Consider the following 17,093-nt stretch of genomic DNA (forward strand, 5'->3'; position numbering starts at 1 on the left):
GCATCTGGTCCCATCACTTTATGGGAAACAGATAGGTAAACAGTGAAAACAGTGTCAGACTTTATTTTTTGGGGCTCCAAAATCACTGCAGATGGTGACTGCAGCCATGAAATTAAAAGACGCTTACTCCTTGGAAGAAAAGTTATGACCAACCTAGATAGCATATTGAAAAGCAGAAAAAAAAAAAAAAAGAAAGAAAGAAAAGCAGAGACATTACTTTGCCAACAAAGGTCCGTCTAGTCAAGGCTATGGTTTTTCCTGTGGTCATGTATGGATGTGAGAGTTGGACTGTGAAGAAAGCCGAGCACCAAAGAATTGATGCTTTTGAACTGTGGTGTTGGAGAAAACTCTTGAGAGTCCCTTGGACTGCAAGGAGATCCCACCAGTCCATTCTAAAGGAGATCAGCCCTGGGATTTCTTTGGAAGGAATGATGCTAAAGCTGAAACTCCAGTACTTTGGCCACCTCATGCAAAGAGTTGATTCATTGGAAAAGACTCTGATGCTGGGAGGCATTGGGGGCAGAAGAAGGGGATGACAGATGATAAGATGGCTGGATGGCATCACTGACTTGATGGACGTGAGTCTGAGTGAACTCCGGGAGTTTTTGATGGACAGGGAGGCCTGGTGTGCTGCGATTCATGGGGTCACAAAGAGTTGGACACGACTGAGTGACTGAACTGAACTGAACCGATCACATATTTAAATTTTGTCTACTACCTGTCTCCAAAAAGGCAGGGGTATTTTTCCTGCCTCCCTACCCCCCACTGCTGTATCATCAGTGACTAGCACATAGTAGATATTTAGGTAATATTTGTTGAGAGAATCAATGAGTGGTTTAAACCAAATATTGGAGTCAGATGTTTTAGTAATTCAGATGCTTCTGTATGATTCATTTGCTCATTCATTCATTCATCATGTATTAACTGGGTGTCTACTTTATGTTTGTGTCATATTTGCTGTAGAGGGGTCAACAGTTTTCTAGACTGGAACATGTGATGTGAAAAATCAGATGGTAGAGACTGTCTTCTCTTCACCAGCATAGAATTGATACTCACTTTTTGTAGCTCCCACCACTGTGATAGTCAAAACGTTAAATTAATGACCCCAAGGTGTGTCTCGCATAAGCGTAGAGTGTGATTGCTACTGACTGAGAATCACCTATATTCGATTCTATTGCTTCACAGTCTAATTCTGTCTCTCAAAACTCAACCTAAATATTTCCGGCTCAATTAGGGTCAGAGTGGTTCACGGAGAAAACGATGGGAAATGTGATTCATTTTTTTAAAAAAGTAAGTCAAACAAGGACGTGTGGATTATAACAGCCTGGGCTGTCATTTTTCTACAAAAATTATTTATTTTAATTGGAGGATAATTACTTTCCAATATTTTGATGGTTTTTGCCATACATCAGCATGAATTGGCCATATGTGTACATGTGTCCTCCCGATCCTGAACCCTCCTCCCACCTCCCCCCCCCCCCCGCCCCGCCTCCACCCTACCCCTCTATGTTATCCCAGAGCACTGACTTTGGATGCCCTGTTTCATGCATCAAACTTGCACTGATCATCTGTTTTTCGCATGGTTTCAATGCTATTCTCTCAACACATTCCACGCTCTTCCCCCACTGAGTCCAAAAGTCTGTTCTTTATGTCTGTGTCTCCTTTGCTGCCCTGCATACAGGATCGTTGGTACCATCTTTCTAGATTCCATATATGTGTGTTAATATATGGTATTTGTCCTTTTCTTTCTGACTTACTCCGTATAATAGGCTCTAGATTCTTTTAAACCTAGTATTCTGATTCATTATCAGAAAGCTGGGTCCAGTTTTGGTTCCTGAATTAAAAAAAAAAATAATGTGGGTCTTTAGTTTCTTTAGGTAGATATATTCCTAAGTATTTTATTCTTTCCATTGCAATGGTGAGTGGAATTGTTTTCTTAATTTCTCTTTCTGTTTTCTCATTATTAGTGTATAGGAATGCAAGGGATTTCTGTGTGTTGATTTTATATCCTGCAACTTTACTATAGTCATTGATTAGTTCTAGTAATTTTCTGGTGGAGTCTTTAGGGTTTTCTATGTAGAGGAGGCAACCAGAAGGGAAAGAGACACGTGTACCCCAATGTTCATCGCAGCACTGTTTATAATAGCCAAGACATGGAAGCAACCTAGATGTCCATCAGCAGATGAATGGATAAGAAAGCAGTGGTACATATACACAATGGAGTATTACTCAGCCATTAAAAAGAAAACATTTGAATCAGTTCTAATGAGGTGGATGAAACTGGAGCCTATTATACAGAGTGAAGTAAGCCAGAAGGAAAAACACCAATACAGTATAGTAACGCATATATATGGAATTTAGAAAGATGGTAACAATAACCCTATGTAATAGACAGCAAAAGAGACACTGATGTATAGAACAGTCTTATGGACTCTGTGGGAGAGGGAGAGGGTGGGAAGATTTGGGAGAATGGCATTGAAACATGTGAAATATCATGTATGAAACGAGATGCCAGTCCAGGTTCGATGCACGATACTGGATGCTTGGGGCTAGTGCACTGGGACGACCCAGAGGGATGGTATGGGGAGGGAGGAGGGAGGAGGGTTCAGGATGGGGAACACATGTATACCTGTAGTGGATTCATTTTGATATTTGGCAAAACTAATACAATTATGTAAAGTTTAAAAATAAAATAAAATTAAAAAAAATAATGTGGTGAAACAAGAGTGATGAAAAGCTGAATCATTAACAATTAGGAGTGGAAAAGGGCTGTTTGGGAAATTCATACTATTTACCCTGACAAAGAGAAGGTGAAGAAATGAATCAATTCCTTATCTCACTATATGAAATGTCACTTTAAAAAAGTGACTGGACAGCTTTCCCTTTGCCACTATAATTTCTGGTCTTTATTTGCAAAATTTAGGGCTTAGTTCATACACCTTCTTGTGGACAAGAATAATGAAATTCTGGAGCAGATAACTGAGTGATACTATGGAATTTATATTACTAGAGAGTTGGACAGATAGAAAGAGATAAAACTGGGGTGGGCTCAGAACTCACCTGTCTGGGATCAGGGTACATATTGGGGTGAAGCTGAAATGGACATTTGCTGTTGTCTGATGTAACACATTTATTTTCTGAAAGAAGAAGAAGTTCTGAGAGTCTAGAGTCTTGCCTAAGCTTACATAGCAAGCTAATGTCAGAGCTGCTATAGGATTAAGACCCTCTGGCATCCAGGCCACCAAACAATCCTCAGAGTTCTGGGGTAGTCTGTTTCCACAATTTTGGGTCATATAATGTGGTTTGGGTAGTAAGATAATGGATTATTTTGAGGCAATTTAGGCAGCATTTGATATCCCTGTGGATTTATTAATCCAACCAGCCTACAGCCTTGGAGGTAGTAAAGAGGGGTTAGAGGTAGGCTCAGCCAGCCAGCCTCGGTCTACCTACAATGCTGACTTCATCATTTTCTAGCTCTGTGACCTTAGGCAGGTCACCTAACTTCTCTGTGGTTGATAGCTCTTCAGAGGGTTAAATGACATATAATCTATGAAAAATGTTGAGCACAATTCTAACACAGAGAAAGAGCTTGAGAAATTTTGGCTATTTTAGTACATCCCAATAGATATATGTTGGACTAAAGAATAATCCTGTTTTAGATCCCTCTGTCCTCTAAATGTAGCCTGATGTATGGAGTAGCAGTAGCTCAAAATGTCTGTCCACAGAGAATTTCCTCCAACCAGAGATACTGGACTCCTACTGACGACAGGAAGATTCATGGCACACACACGAAAAGAAGTGACTAGAAAAGGATCACTCAATTAATGACAGAATTGGGATTAGGATCTAATTCCCTGAAGCCAAGGTTATTTTCTGTGAAGCTTGAAAGTTATTTTCCTTGAGTGTTACAAATCTATAGAAGAAATCAATTGAGGATCACAAAAGGAACTTATATTGCTTTCCCATCTTTTCAAATTAAGACAAATAGAAGCCCATTAACCTATCTTAAAAAATTAATACAAGAAGCATTCAACTTTAACCAGCAAATCCAACTGAATATAAAAACACATATGAGAGTTTCTGTATGTTGTCAGTGAATGAGGGCTCACAGAATGGACAGAAAGAAAGGATGAGGGGAAAAGAGAAACAAGGAGAGAGAGGATGAGGTCTAAAGAGGGGATGGAGAGAGGACCAGAGCAGAGTCCAAGAGTGTAAAAAGAAACCAAGGGGAGGAAAAATGCTACTTTTTTAACTTTTAAATTATTACTTCATTTAATCTACAGAAAACAATCTAGGTTAAGTACTACAAGCCCCACCTTACATATAGCGAGGCTGAGGCTTTGTAGGCTGAGTAGCATGTCTGATGCTACTAGCTAGGAAATGGTCAGGCCCATTCTGAAAAAGATTTTACTCCAAGTACATGATTTTTTGCTCTTCTGCTATTTTCTCATCTTTGTTCTCTTTCTCTCCTGTTTCTTCTTTTTCTTAATCCCTTGCTTTAATCTCTTTTCTTCCTTTACTCCTTCCTTCCTACCCTCATTCCCTGTCAACCCCTGAGTAGTATTCTCATCTTGAGGCTTCTTGGTGCGTCTCTATTTGAGACTGTGATGTATCAGCTGTGTCTGTGAGGCAGACCCTTTTCTGACCTACTTTGACAGATCGATAATATCCCTTGCGTGACAAACTAAATGTCCAGCATCCAGTCCCAGTTCATTCTGCAGTCTCTGCAGCTCCCTCTGCCCTCAGAGAGTAGGAGGTGCCTGGGAAAGTGCATGATGGGGAGGGAAGGAGAGGGGATGAGACATAGAAGTCTCTGATGCAGTAGTTATCACTGAGGTCCCGCTTAGCCACTGTTTAGAGTATACTTTTCTTGATTCTTGGGATTTAAAAAGATGTGTGCTAATATTGAATTCTGTTTATTGCTACTAGGAATAAGATGAAAACTAAAGCTTTTGGGAGAATTGAAACTAACCTCACAGAGACTGTCCTCCCAATGAAGAGGACAGAATTGGGGAAGGGGTCTGGCTGACATTCTCATGCACAGACCCAGTAGGTTCTAGATGAAAACCCTAAGTTTTGGCAATCTGAGAAAATTCCAGCCTCCCCCTCTGCCTGTGTACCCTTCCTCACCCCCTAAATCATCTACTGATTCTGAAATGTCATCTAGGTGACATTCCTCCAGCCTCCTGCTTACTAAATGCCCGCGTGGCTCCCTAAAGATCTTCCCTGACAAGTCAGATCAGGTGATGTTGTGTTCAGGCTGGTGCACTAGGGGCAGACCTAATGGGACGTGAATGCCAAGGATGATGCACAGGATCTGACAGAGGGAGTTTTTAGAGTAATGTGCTTGTTACTTAACTATTGCGTGCTCATAGTTTATTAGAGGTAGCCGGTGGAGAAAGGACATGGCATACAGCATGCAAGGAGATGGTGGTTCATTTAAAGAAAGGGCAGAATTGGAGGTAATTAAAGCTTAAAGTGCATACTTCTTAGAGAGGTCACCATTATGAACTGGAAAACATATGGACTGAAAAATCCACACTTCTGCACAGGCATAAGCAAACACTCTGCTTTCTTGGTTTCATCTGTTAAAAGGACAATGTCCTGATTCACTGCCATGATGGTGCCCATTTTATAGATGAGGAAATGGAGGCTTAGGGAGGTAACTAAATTTCCCACTGTTGTCCTGGGCACATGGTAACACCTGCACTTCCTTGTCCCTGCCAGCTGTGCAGGAAGAAAGGCAGAGAAGCCGGGAGCGGGCTGAAAGTGAGGCAGAGTGTGCCAACAGTGGCCATGAAGATATGCCCGTGGAGAGGATTCTGGAAGCTGAACTTGCTGTTGAACCAAAGACAGAATCCTATGGTGACATGAACACGGAGAATTCGGTAGGTGGTCTTAGATCTCCATCCAGCTGCCATATCTTAGATGGGGCCAGACATGGGCAAGGGACGTGTTTGAGTCTTCGAATCTGTCCCTTCAGATTACTTTGTTCCTTTTTTAGACTAATGACCCTGTCACCAATATATGCCACGCTGCTGATAAGCAGCTTTTTACTCTCGTTGAATGGGCCAAGCGTATTCCCCACTTTTCTGACCTCACCTTGGAGGACCAAGTCATTCTGCTCCGGGCAGGTAAGTGATACCAAAGATCCTTTCTTCTTGGGACAAGCACTTGGGTTGCCATTTTGCTCCTGGGGTCCTAAAACAAGTGACCTGGTGGAGTTGAACCCATCCAAGCTGGTGCATCTTGTTGAGACAGGATAATACTATGTGAGATTGTTCTTTTTTATATTACTTACAATCTCTTAAATTTAGATGGCCCTCTCCCAAACTTTTCATTCCCAAACAAAACAGTTTGTTAATGGAGGAATAAGACTTTTTCTTTTTTGATATTAAAAAATTTTTTACACAGTGAAATTCGTATTAGTTTCTACATGCATTTTATTATCAGAGAAAAATAACTTTTAAACACACACATAAAAATTCAAAAAGAGGAAAGTTAGTAAGAAGCAGAGACTTTTCTGTCTATTGGGTTTCTTAAACTGCTTCCTAGAATCCTTATAGTAACCAGGAAAGAACTATTTTTCCATGCAAATTGTACATAGCCTTTATAATTTGCATTTAATTTTCGAAGAGAGTTAAATAGTTTTTACTGAAGACAGTCCGAAGCTCTGCCTCATTATTATTATGAAATTGGAAAATAGAGATATTCCCATTTCACAGATGAACTGAGGGAAGCCAAAGATTTTTGCTCAGACTGGTACTAGATGGATTCCAGGGTCCCTTCCTATTTTAATATTCTATGTGCTGTAATCTCTCTCACCTCCCATTTCTGGGACACTGCAGTTGACATATGCCAAAGCTCCTCTTTGTCACGGAGCCAACAGAGAAATTTCATGAAGATTGGCTGAGCCTTGGAAGCCAGCGCACTCATTTCATTCCTATCAAATAATGAGTGTTCCCTGAGTGTCGATGGAAAGCTTCATGCCATGCTGGGTGATACTAGACAACGCCAAAGAAATAAAACTGGGTTGTCAGGTCCTGGGGGCAGAGACTGCAAGGTATGCTTGCTTTATCCACCACGGCAGCTAACATAGTGACTATTACCCATTAAGTGTTCAATCCATATCTGTTGATGGACTGGGGGATAAAGAGTCCTTGTTCTCAAGCTACCATTCTAGGCAGCATGGGGGAAACTGGGGGATGGGCATAGCCCCAAGTCAGGACACCCCAGTCTTATGGTTTGTTTCTTCACTAATTAGCAGTATTGTCTGGAACTGGATTTCTGATTCTACTTTTATTCCAAAGGATAATAATACATGCCTTGGGTGACTGTCCATGAAGCGAGAGTGCGGTCAGGTTTCCCTCAAGGCCACCTCTTTATCCTTGCAGGGTGGAATGAGCTGCTGATCGCCTCCTTTTCCCATCGCTCGGTTTCTGTGCAGGATGGCATCCTTCTGGCCACGGGATTACACGTCCACCGAAGCAGTGCCCACAGCGCTGGGGTTGGCTCCATCTTTGACAGGTGTTTCTCTTCTGCTTCCAGCATGTGTGTGTGTGTGTGTGTGTGCATCTGTGTGTTTAGAATGGATAGCTCAAGCAGCTGTACATATATGGTTGGAAGCAGAGACCATTAAGCACATGAAAGCATAAACCTGGGGAATGAGAAAGTGATTAAAAGAAATGTTGATTCGAGGAGACAGAGCTGGTCAGAGGCCAACAGAGTTACTGGCAGATGAAAACCCGTGGGTTTCCAAGGAAGAGACGGTGTTACTAACATTACCTAGTAAGACTGGGCTTCCTTCATGGCTCAGTCGGTAAAGAATCTGCCTGCAATGCAGGAGATCTGAGTTCTATTCCTGGCTCAGGAAGATCCCCTGGAGAAGGAAATGGCAACCCACTCCAGTAGTCTTGCCTGGAGAATCCCATGGACACAGGAGCCTGGCGGGCTACCATCTCTGGAGTTGGACATGACTGAATGATTAGGGGTGGGGAGTTTGAACTGCTTATCTTAGAGGGCTGGGACAGGAATGAAGGCTTAGAATCTGACTTTAGGAGTCCAGGAAAGATGAGCTAGGGTTTTTGCTGGACTCTGCATCTCTCTGGGGCAAGCCTGCTGAGGGAGCAATGGCCTCAGTCTGGGATTCTGTGCCCTCAGGGAAATTAAGCCAGGTGACTTAAGGAAATGAGAAATGGGTAGAGATGAATGACTTGGGGTGACAGGATGGAGATGCACTAGGAAAGGGAAGGGTGAGCTTGAAGATAGTCTCTACCCAGTGCTGGGGACCTGTGGTCCCTTTCCAACCCCTAAATGGTCTTCCAGGGCCATATGCATGTCGATCTGAGACGTCTCTACTCCTTCCCTGCCTTTTCCCACAGTAGTTCCACACGTGGTCTTCAGTGCACTTAGTCCTCTTGATGGTGCCTGGAGATTTCTACTGTGTCAGTGAACACCAGAAAAGCAGTGCCCTCGCCCTGCTTTGCCTGTTGCATTTCTACCAATTTCCAAAACCTCTAGGCTGCTTTTCCAGCCCCCTCTCTGAGTTCCCTGCCTCCTCCTGGGACTTTGATTATGTCAGTCAGTGGCTTGGTGTTGCTGCTCTGTGCTGTTTCTGTGTCTGTTGCTTTGATTAAACTGTGAGCTCCTTGAGATCAGGGACTGTGTCTGATTCATCTCTGCGCCCCTAGTACCTGGCACATTGACTGGAAAATGTGGGGGGGCGGTGTGGGTACATAATAAATATTGATTGCATTCATTTTATCAGCCTTTGGTCTGGTGCTCATGATTTTCTCATTACCTGTCATTGTTTCCTGTGAACAGAGTTCTGACTGAGCTGGTCTCCAAAATGAAGGACATGCAGATGGATAAGTCAGAGCTGGGGTGCCTGCGAGCCATCGTGCTGTTTAACCCAGGTGACAGCGTCTTGCTTAGCCCTCCTCCCTGGTCAGCCCCCAGTGCGCTGATGTTCTTTGGCCCTCTAGCTCAGCTGAGACAGAGAGGGGAGAAGGCAGGGCCAGGAGACCTGTCAGTGGGGAGGACAGAGTCACCTCTGCATGGCCTCTGCTCCTTGAGCCATCTTGAAAAGTGTTTCAAACGGGCATGAAGTGTACATGTTGGGGGTCAGCGGGGAAGGTGGGAGATCACAGAGGCCTAGGATAGTAAAGGAAGTGGTAAAATGTGGTCAGGTTCTCCAGGGGTGACAGAAACTAGTGAGTAAATAAGTGCTTCCATCTTCCTTCCCTAGGTGGACAATTCTGCAGTACATTCCACATACCTCCTTAGAGGGTCCCTGTGAGAATGAGTCCCAGCTGCCCATGGCCATGATCAGTCTGATCATGTACTCTTGTGTTGGCTTTTCTTCTTTCCCTGCTTTTTCTTTTTTTAGTCCCTCCCTCCTCTTCCCTGGGTCACTGCCTCAAGTTAACTACTTCCATGAAAAAAAAAAAATAGTAGTTAGTTTCTGCATATATTTTTTGGCAGAACTTATGGGATTTTGCTGATGGATTGTACATAGGATATGGAAAAGAGGCATTAAATATTTTTGTTTCCTGAACAACTGGAAAATAATTTTCATTGACTGAAATGGAAGTTCTAAGGGTGGGTGGCTAGGAAGCAGGTCTTTGGACGTGAAACTCTGAGATGGATGTAGATGTCCAAGAGTGGCTGACCAGGAAGCAATTATTCACGTGATTCTGGAGTTCAGAGGAGAGGCAGGACCAGAGATGTACATTTGAGAGCTGTCAGCCTATACCTAGCACGGAAAGTTCTGAGGCTGGCGTGAACTCATCCAGGGAGTAAGCAGAGGCAGAGCAGAGGGCTGAGGACTGAGTCCTGGGGCATGGCCGCATTTAGAATTTGTGGACGAAAGGAAGAAACAGCAAAGGTGCCTGCGAGGGAGCAGTGGGTGAGACAGGGAAGAACCGGAGAATGATGTCCTGGGGGCTCAAGGAGGAAAAGCATGGCAAGGAGGAGCAAGACTCAGCTTTCACCAGAGGCTGCCACGGGTCAGGAAAGATGAGTATTCAGAATTACATAGTAACTGATGCATGCACTTCATCTCTTGAATTAGGTGATCAGTTAGTTGAAGCAGGACATAGGTATGTCTGGTTTTTGTTCCCTGTCTTTTCATTCAGCCCACACTTAGTCAATAAATGTGTAAAGGTTGTATATGTACAATGGCCCAGATAGAAGGAAACTCTCCTCCTTGGAGTCAGCGGTGGGTACCTTTGCTTCAAGAGTTTATTGGGTAGATTGGTAGACACAAAGCACCAGCTCTGTGTATTTCACAGTGTCCCTTATCCACTGTGTCTCTAGTAACTCTACTGGAGGTGGCCTATATGAATGGGGACAGCCTCTGTAACAGGGTGTTCCACAGAGGTGTGTAACCAGAGGTTTAACCAGCTGTCTTTTTCAGATGCCAAGGGTCTCTCCAACCCGTCTGAGGTAGAGACTCTACGAGAGAAGGTCTATGCCACCCTTGAGGCCTACACCAAGCAAAAGTATCCAGAACAACCAGGCAGGTGAGGGAGTCCTGAAAGAATGTTAACAACATAGCTGTTGATGGATGGTGATGGTCAGCAGGCTCTATCTAGATTTTTTCACAACCAGCGCAAAGCTACTCAAACATTAGCTTCATGAAACTGGAGGTCTTGTCTCTCTTGTGTATCCACCATTCACCACTCTGGCATCACTCTAGCACTCTGGAGCCTATCACCATTCTTGGCAAGTAATACTCATCTTTAAATGTTGAGTGAACGTGCAAATGAGTGAATAATTGTGGAAGTCTTTATCTCTAATTTCTAAAGAGGTCTCAAGGCTCAGAAAGCATGAGGAACTTGCCCGGGATCACAGAGCTGGGGCCTGGTGTAGTGAGATGTGAACACAAGCGTGTTTGATTTCAAAGAGCCTGTGTTTTCCAAAGTGACTGCACGGCTTTCCACTTCGCCCCAATGGGAGCCCTACTGCAGTAGAAGGTACAGGCTTTGGCAGCCAAGAGGGGTGACCGCTGGCCCTGAGGGCGCCATCTGTAGGCTCTGGCAAGGTGCTGGGCCTGAACTTCTTGTCTGAAAAGGAGAACATGGGTCAGAAGATCTCAGACCATCTGCCAGTATTCCTGAGTCGTTGAATACCTTTCCCAAACATTTCCCCCCAAGTACAACTGAATAAAAGTTTCCTTACTCTGCTAACTCTAGTTAAAAAGAGAGAAAAAGATCCACAAATCTCACAGAAAACTGAAAACGAAACCTAAATAAACTCCTTTAAAGGCATTAGTTTGTTTTTAGGAATAATTATATGTGTTCCCAGTTCCCACTGATGACTTTTATTCCCCTATGAAATCTAATTTCCATTAGCCCATTTGTCCTGGATCATAAGCCCCTATCAGTTTTCTAGAAGAGGCTGAGCTCTGCTTTTTTGTCAGAGGAAATGAATGCATCTGAGTGAGTGGGATCCAGCCCGTTGGCACAATAAATGTGCAGGCCTCGTGTGTTAGGGAGAGTACATTGTGACAACAGGTTTCCCAATGTCTGTAGTTGAACACAAATGTGTTTCCTCCTCACAAACCAGTCCTGGCTGGATAATCAGTCTAGAGCACTGACTGTTTTCCACGCCATCACTCGGGAACCCAGGTTTCCTCCTTTTCGGGGCTCCATGGTCCCCTGGTCACGTTGTGTTTGTATGCTGATGGTTGAGGGGCAGAGGAGGAGGGCACAGGGGTGAGACTCTATGAGCAACACCTTGACCTGGAAAGGGCCCATCTCCCTTCACTCACTTCCATTGGCTAAAACTCGGTCACGCGGCTCATCTGGAGAATGTACGCAGCTGGATGCCAAGGAAGAAGGGGAGAGTGGATTTTGGTGGGTGCCTGGCAGTCTCTTCTATACCTGAAGTGGGTAAGATTGAAAAAACTCTACCCAGCAAGTAGGGCCTGGCTGCCAACATCAGCTCAGCCTCCGGCCCTTAGGAGCTGACTGAAAACTCACCAGAATGCTGGTGCCACTCACGGGGTCTCCCAGCTGTGAGGCAGCATCACACATGGTTTTCTGTGTGTGCACATGTTGTGAGCCAGGCATTAGAACTAGGACAGCTCATACTCATCCTTTTCCTCTTTAAAAAACAAAACTCTTTTTTTTGTCTTATTATAAAAGCCAAGCATGCTTTTTTGAATAAGGAATGTATCTAAAATGTATTTTTAAATGTATTTATTTTTATTATTAAAAATGAATGTATCTAAAAAATACATTAACTCTATTAACAATGAATGTATTTAAAATATTAAGTGGATAATATTGATTGTAAATTTGAGAGGTATAGTTCTAGTAGCTTCGTTTATACATATATGTATACTTAGAAATGTATAGTTACAGATCTGAAATCATTTGGTTCAGTGTACTATTTTCTTCCCTTAGCACAAAATTCTGGCTTTCAATGATTTTGTAATATTTCAGAGGATAGATGGACCCTAATGTGTCTAGTCATTGCCCTGTGGTTGACATATTGTTGTTTCTGATGAATGTCACTTTGAAAACTTTGGAACTTGCCTGTTTTCCCAGGAAAGGGACTGCCAGGGGCTTGAGTTGCCTCCAGGCATGAGTGAGAACACTTGTTGCCTGGCCTGAAGCAGGGCCTGGGGGCTCAGGAAGTGGGTGCAGAGGGTACCTCTGGTATGTCCGGTACAGCCTGGACAGACAGTGACCACCCAGAGACCGAGTAGGTCCATCAGGATGTTACTTGGCTCAGTCAGGTAGGAAGTGTGTCAAAGGCTGCTTACCTCTGGTTTGTGAAATGGCAGACGGTGTTCCTGGCACGCAGGGCCTGTCACGGCCATTTTCTCGGTGGTGGAGGGCTGCCCCTCCGTGGAGACTTTTCAGAAGTACACCTTGCAGGGCCGAGTTCTGCTTGCTCTAGCCAGAAAGCAGAGACCAAAACTCAGGAAAGGGCAGAGCTTGCAGGAACATTCTCTCTCTCACACAGCAGGGACCCTCAAAGGCCTTGCTGCCAAACTTGTCAGAGAGAAATGCGACTGCCACCCGGTGGCTCTATTAGTGAGCGTGCTTATTTCTCCAGGCTTGATTTCAGCTTCTAAACCTGGGGCAGAAGGCAGAGACAGCCGTGTTCCAGCATGGTTAGCATTTTTAAAAATGTGTTTTATTGATAATGCTGTGTTAATTCTGCGTACAGCACAGTGATTTTAGTTATACACGTTTGTATATATATATTCTTTTTCATTATGGTTTATCAGAAGATATTGAATATAGTTACCTGTGCTAATCAGTAGGTTGCTTATCCATTCTGTGTATAATAGTTTGCATCTAAAATGCTTAGTATTTTACATATTGTGAAACTTTGGCCTTTTTAGAGTAAAAAAAAAATACATTTTCAGAAATAATCAGTCTAATTTTACACTTTATAAAGAAGTGTAAAGCCTTTTCCTTTGCTTAATTCCATAAAACTTCCATTCGGAGCCACAACCAGGGGCTCAGCCTCCTTGTTCTTTATCTGATGGCCTCTTCACACCCTGGCGATACCATTCAGATGCACTCAGAAGCTTCCTAATCAAACATTTTGAAGGTGTGTGCTGGCCTTGATATAGACCTTTAATTTTTCCATATAGAAAGGTAATTCTTACCTCTTAAGATGGTGCTACTTTATTTTTCTTATATTGCCACATTTCTTTAAAACTTCTTTTGGCACAAATATAGACCTATATGCATTTTCAAGGAGTATCAAAATTCCAGTTTGAAAATTTCTCATGAAATAATGTTGTGACTGCCAGGGAAGACCCAGCCCAACCAGAAGTTGCTGATTTAAAGCTGTAGTGGCTAACATGATTTTGGTTCCTGTACTTTTTATTGAAAGTTGTGAGTAAAGTTATTTAATTTCTGGTCATTATCATAAATAACATTACAATAACATTACAAATAAACATTACAATAACATTACAAATAAGCTTCATTGGCTAAAAGGACTTTGAGAGATGAAGAAGGGCCACAGAAGCAGGTTGGAAAGGTGGCTTGATTGAGGGACGTGTCGGAATGAGGCTAATTCTTCACACACTAGTCTCTCTCCCTTTGTTGAGCCCTGCAACTAAAGGTCTTTAATTATAGAAAAGTGTGAGTGTGTCTACACATGTCTGTGTGCCTGAGTGTTTGTACAGTGTGTGAATGCAGATGAGAATGGAGGAGAATATGTGTGTGTGCAAGCTTCTGTGTGCAAGGGTGGGTTAGAGTGTGAGTGAGTGTGTGTGTACGCATCTGTGAGAATGATGAGGGTGTGTGTGTGCACATGTGACGGAGGCATGTGTGAGTAAGTGTGTGGGTGTACATGTGTGTATTGTCTCCCCTAACAGACTGTGGGCCCACAAGGGGCAGAGACCACTATTACCTATCTCCCTCTCTTCCTAATTAGTAAGCACGTCCATGCTGATGCACATGGCATTATTTCCTTCTTTTTATGGCTGAGTAATATCCCATTGTAAATAGGTACCACATCTTCTTTATCCATTCCTCCGCTGATGGACATTTATGTTGTCTTGGCTATTGTATATAGTTCTGCTATGAACACTGGGGTGCATGTATCTCTTTGAATTATGGTTTTCTCTGGATATATGCCCATGAGTGGGATTGCTGGATCATATGGTAACTCTATCCTTAGTGTTTTAAGGAACCTCTGTGGTGTTCTCTACGGTGGCTGGAGATTATCATGCTAAGTGAAGTAAGTCAGACAGAGAATGGCAAATATCGTATGATACTGCTTATATGTAGAATCTAAAAAAGTGATACCAATGAACTTATAGAAGAGAAATAGACGCACAGACGTAGAAAACAAACTTATGGTTGTCAAAGGGGAAAGGGGAGGAGGGATAAATTAGGAGTTTGGGACTAACAGATATGCACTACTGCACATAAAATAGATAACCAACAAGGACCTACTGTGTAGCACAGGAAACTATATTAAATACCTTGTAATAATCTATAACAGAAAATAAGCTAAAGAATATACATGTATATATACATATGCATAACTGTGTAATTTTGCTGCACACACCTGAAACTAACACAACATTGTACATCAACTATATTTTAATAAATTTTTTTTAATTTAAAAAAGAAAGCCACATTTCTTAGGCAAAAAATAAAACAAAGGTAAGCAATAGACTAAGAAGCTGATGTACAAAGTGGTTATAAAGTGGTAACAAAAATGTAACTGAGGCACACTGAGGTCACATTGCTTAAGGTAAGTGTGTCGTGAAGAAATGCATAGTCTGGTGAGGCGATCAGAACTGTTGGTCCTGAGAGCAGGGGCTCATGCTGGATCCCAGAGCCAACTGCAGTGCCTGATGCGTGGTTTACCAAGCTGTGGCTGCACCTCCCAGCCCCGCGCTCCAATGGCTTGAATGCCTGGAGCACCTTCCCCGATGGTGACAACCCCTGTGGATTCAGCACATCTGTGTGCTGTGTTCTAAGTGTTTGGGCAGATCTTCCCAGGACCCTCTGAACACAAAGAACGTAAGGAACATCTCGTGGGTAGGATTGGTGCCGTGAGTCATCGCAAGTAGACTAGCTCTCACTTGGCATGAATGGGGGCGCTGAGGGCAATTCTGGGATGTGACCACAGAAGTCAAGAGTTCCTCAAGAGGTCACAGGATCCAACCTCCATCTAAAGAAGCTAAATGAGACCTCAAGCCTGTTTCTGAAGCTCCCCCAGATTAGAGATTCTCCGGCTGTGTTCGATTCCTCTCTCAGGCTCTTTCTTCTAACCATAGATTGGTCAAGAAGACCAAACAAGAGGCCTCATGCCAGCAGCTAACCCCCAGTTCTTAAGGTCTCCTCGCTTCCCTGCAGGTTTGCCAAGCTGCTGCTGCGCCTCCCAGCCCTGCGTTCTATCGGCTTGAAGTGCCTGGAGCACCTTTTCTTCTTCAAGCTCATCGGGGACACACCCATTGACACCTTCCTCATGGAGATGTTGGAGACCCCACTGCAGACCACCTGAGCCCCACCAGCCCCCAGCCCCCCTGCACAGGACTAGCCCGGGCAGGTGTGTGCGGACCCCACCCTGCACATGCTCCTCCGCCTCCCACCCTGATCCCTGCCCATTCCCCAGACGTGATGCTTATAATAAAGAAACCTTTCTACACATGCGACTTTTATAGGTGGAGTTTTGTATAGATGTTAAACGTAACCCTTCTTTGCTATCTAAGGGGATGGGGATCTTTCTGGAAGTTACTGGGAAAACTAACCAAGCCTCTGTACATAATTGGTTTAAATTATTTTTTCACTTGCCTTGGAAAGCCAATGAATGCGTAATAAAGTAACGTATGTGATGTTGGCACTGCTTGGAGCATAAGGTGAATTATTATGCTGCAGGGAAGTTATCTTAGATGCAGGAGGAAAGGTATTGGAGGTTATGAATAGGGGTTGAGGCAGGGGTCCTGAGACCGTAAATCTCACAGTTCGATGCCCCAAGTCTAAGCTGGGCACAACCAGCTTTGCCCTGGGGTAGCCTCTGGAGAGATTGGGAAGAAACATTGTCTTTCAGAGTCAGCCTGGTTTTTTTGTATTTTTGCTTTTTCACTCCTAAGAATAATGAGTACTAATAGCCTTGTCCTGATTGGGGGCAATGGAGCATAAGGACAAGAGAAGATGTTCTTTTTTTATTTCCAACTTATATTTTGTATTGGAGCATAGTTGTTTTAACAATGTTATGTTAGTTTTAGGTATACAGCAAAGTGATTCAGTTATACATACATATATTCTTCAAATTCTTTTCCTATTTAGGTCAGAGAAGATGTTCTTTTGATGGGGGAAGATACTTGGGTCGTGGGAGTCCGTGGGAGGTGGTAATGGTAAAAGAATGGAATTTTTGTCATTAACTAGCAATAATAATGGGCTTCCCTGGTGGCTCAGATGGTAAAGAATCCACCTGCAATACAGGGGACCTGGGTTCAATCCCTGCTCATGGCTACCCACTCCAGTATTCTTGCCTAGAGAATCCCCATGGACAGAGGAGCCTGACGGGCTGTGGTCCATGGGGTCGTAGAGTCAGACACGACTGAACAACTGAGCACACACACACTAAGTGCACACACACAG

The 17,093-nt window shown here is 43.5% G+C and overlaps 1 protein-coding gene across 3 annotated transcripts in view; it reads left to right on the plus strand.

Moving 5' to 3' along the window:
• The window catches only part of RXRG (retinoid X receptor gamma), a 58,513-nt gene extending 42,181 nt beyond the window's left edge, over positions 1 to 16,332 (plus strand). For 2 of the 3 annotated variants that reach the window (XM_027527014.1, XM_027527030.1), the window contains 6 exons: positions 5,728 to 5,888; positions 6,005 to 6,134; positions 7,395 to 7,527; positions 8,824 to 8,915; positions 10,418 to 10,523; positions 15,846 to 16,332. In XM_027527014.1, coding sequence (XP_027382815.1) covers positions 5,728 to 5,888; positions 6,005 to 6,134; positions 7,395 to 7,527; positions 8,824 to 8,915; positions 10,418 to 10,523; positions 15,846 to 15,993 — 770 coding nt within the window. In that variant the 3' untranslated portion in view covers positions 15,994 to 16,332. The other variant, XM_027527022.1, reaches the window with a different exon arrangement.
• Positions 16,333 to 17,093: the final 761 nt, after the last annotated feature.

This window comes from Bos indicus x Bos taurus, chromosome 3 (assembly GCF_003369695.1).
Source record: "Bos indicus x Bos taurus breed Angus x Brahman F1 hybrid chromosome 3, Bos_hybrid_MaternalHap_v2.0, whole genome shotgun sequence".
Taxonomy (NCBI): Eukaryota; Metazoa; Chordata; class Mammalia; order Artiodactyla; family Bovidae; genus Bos; species Bos indicus x Bos taurus.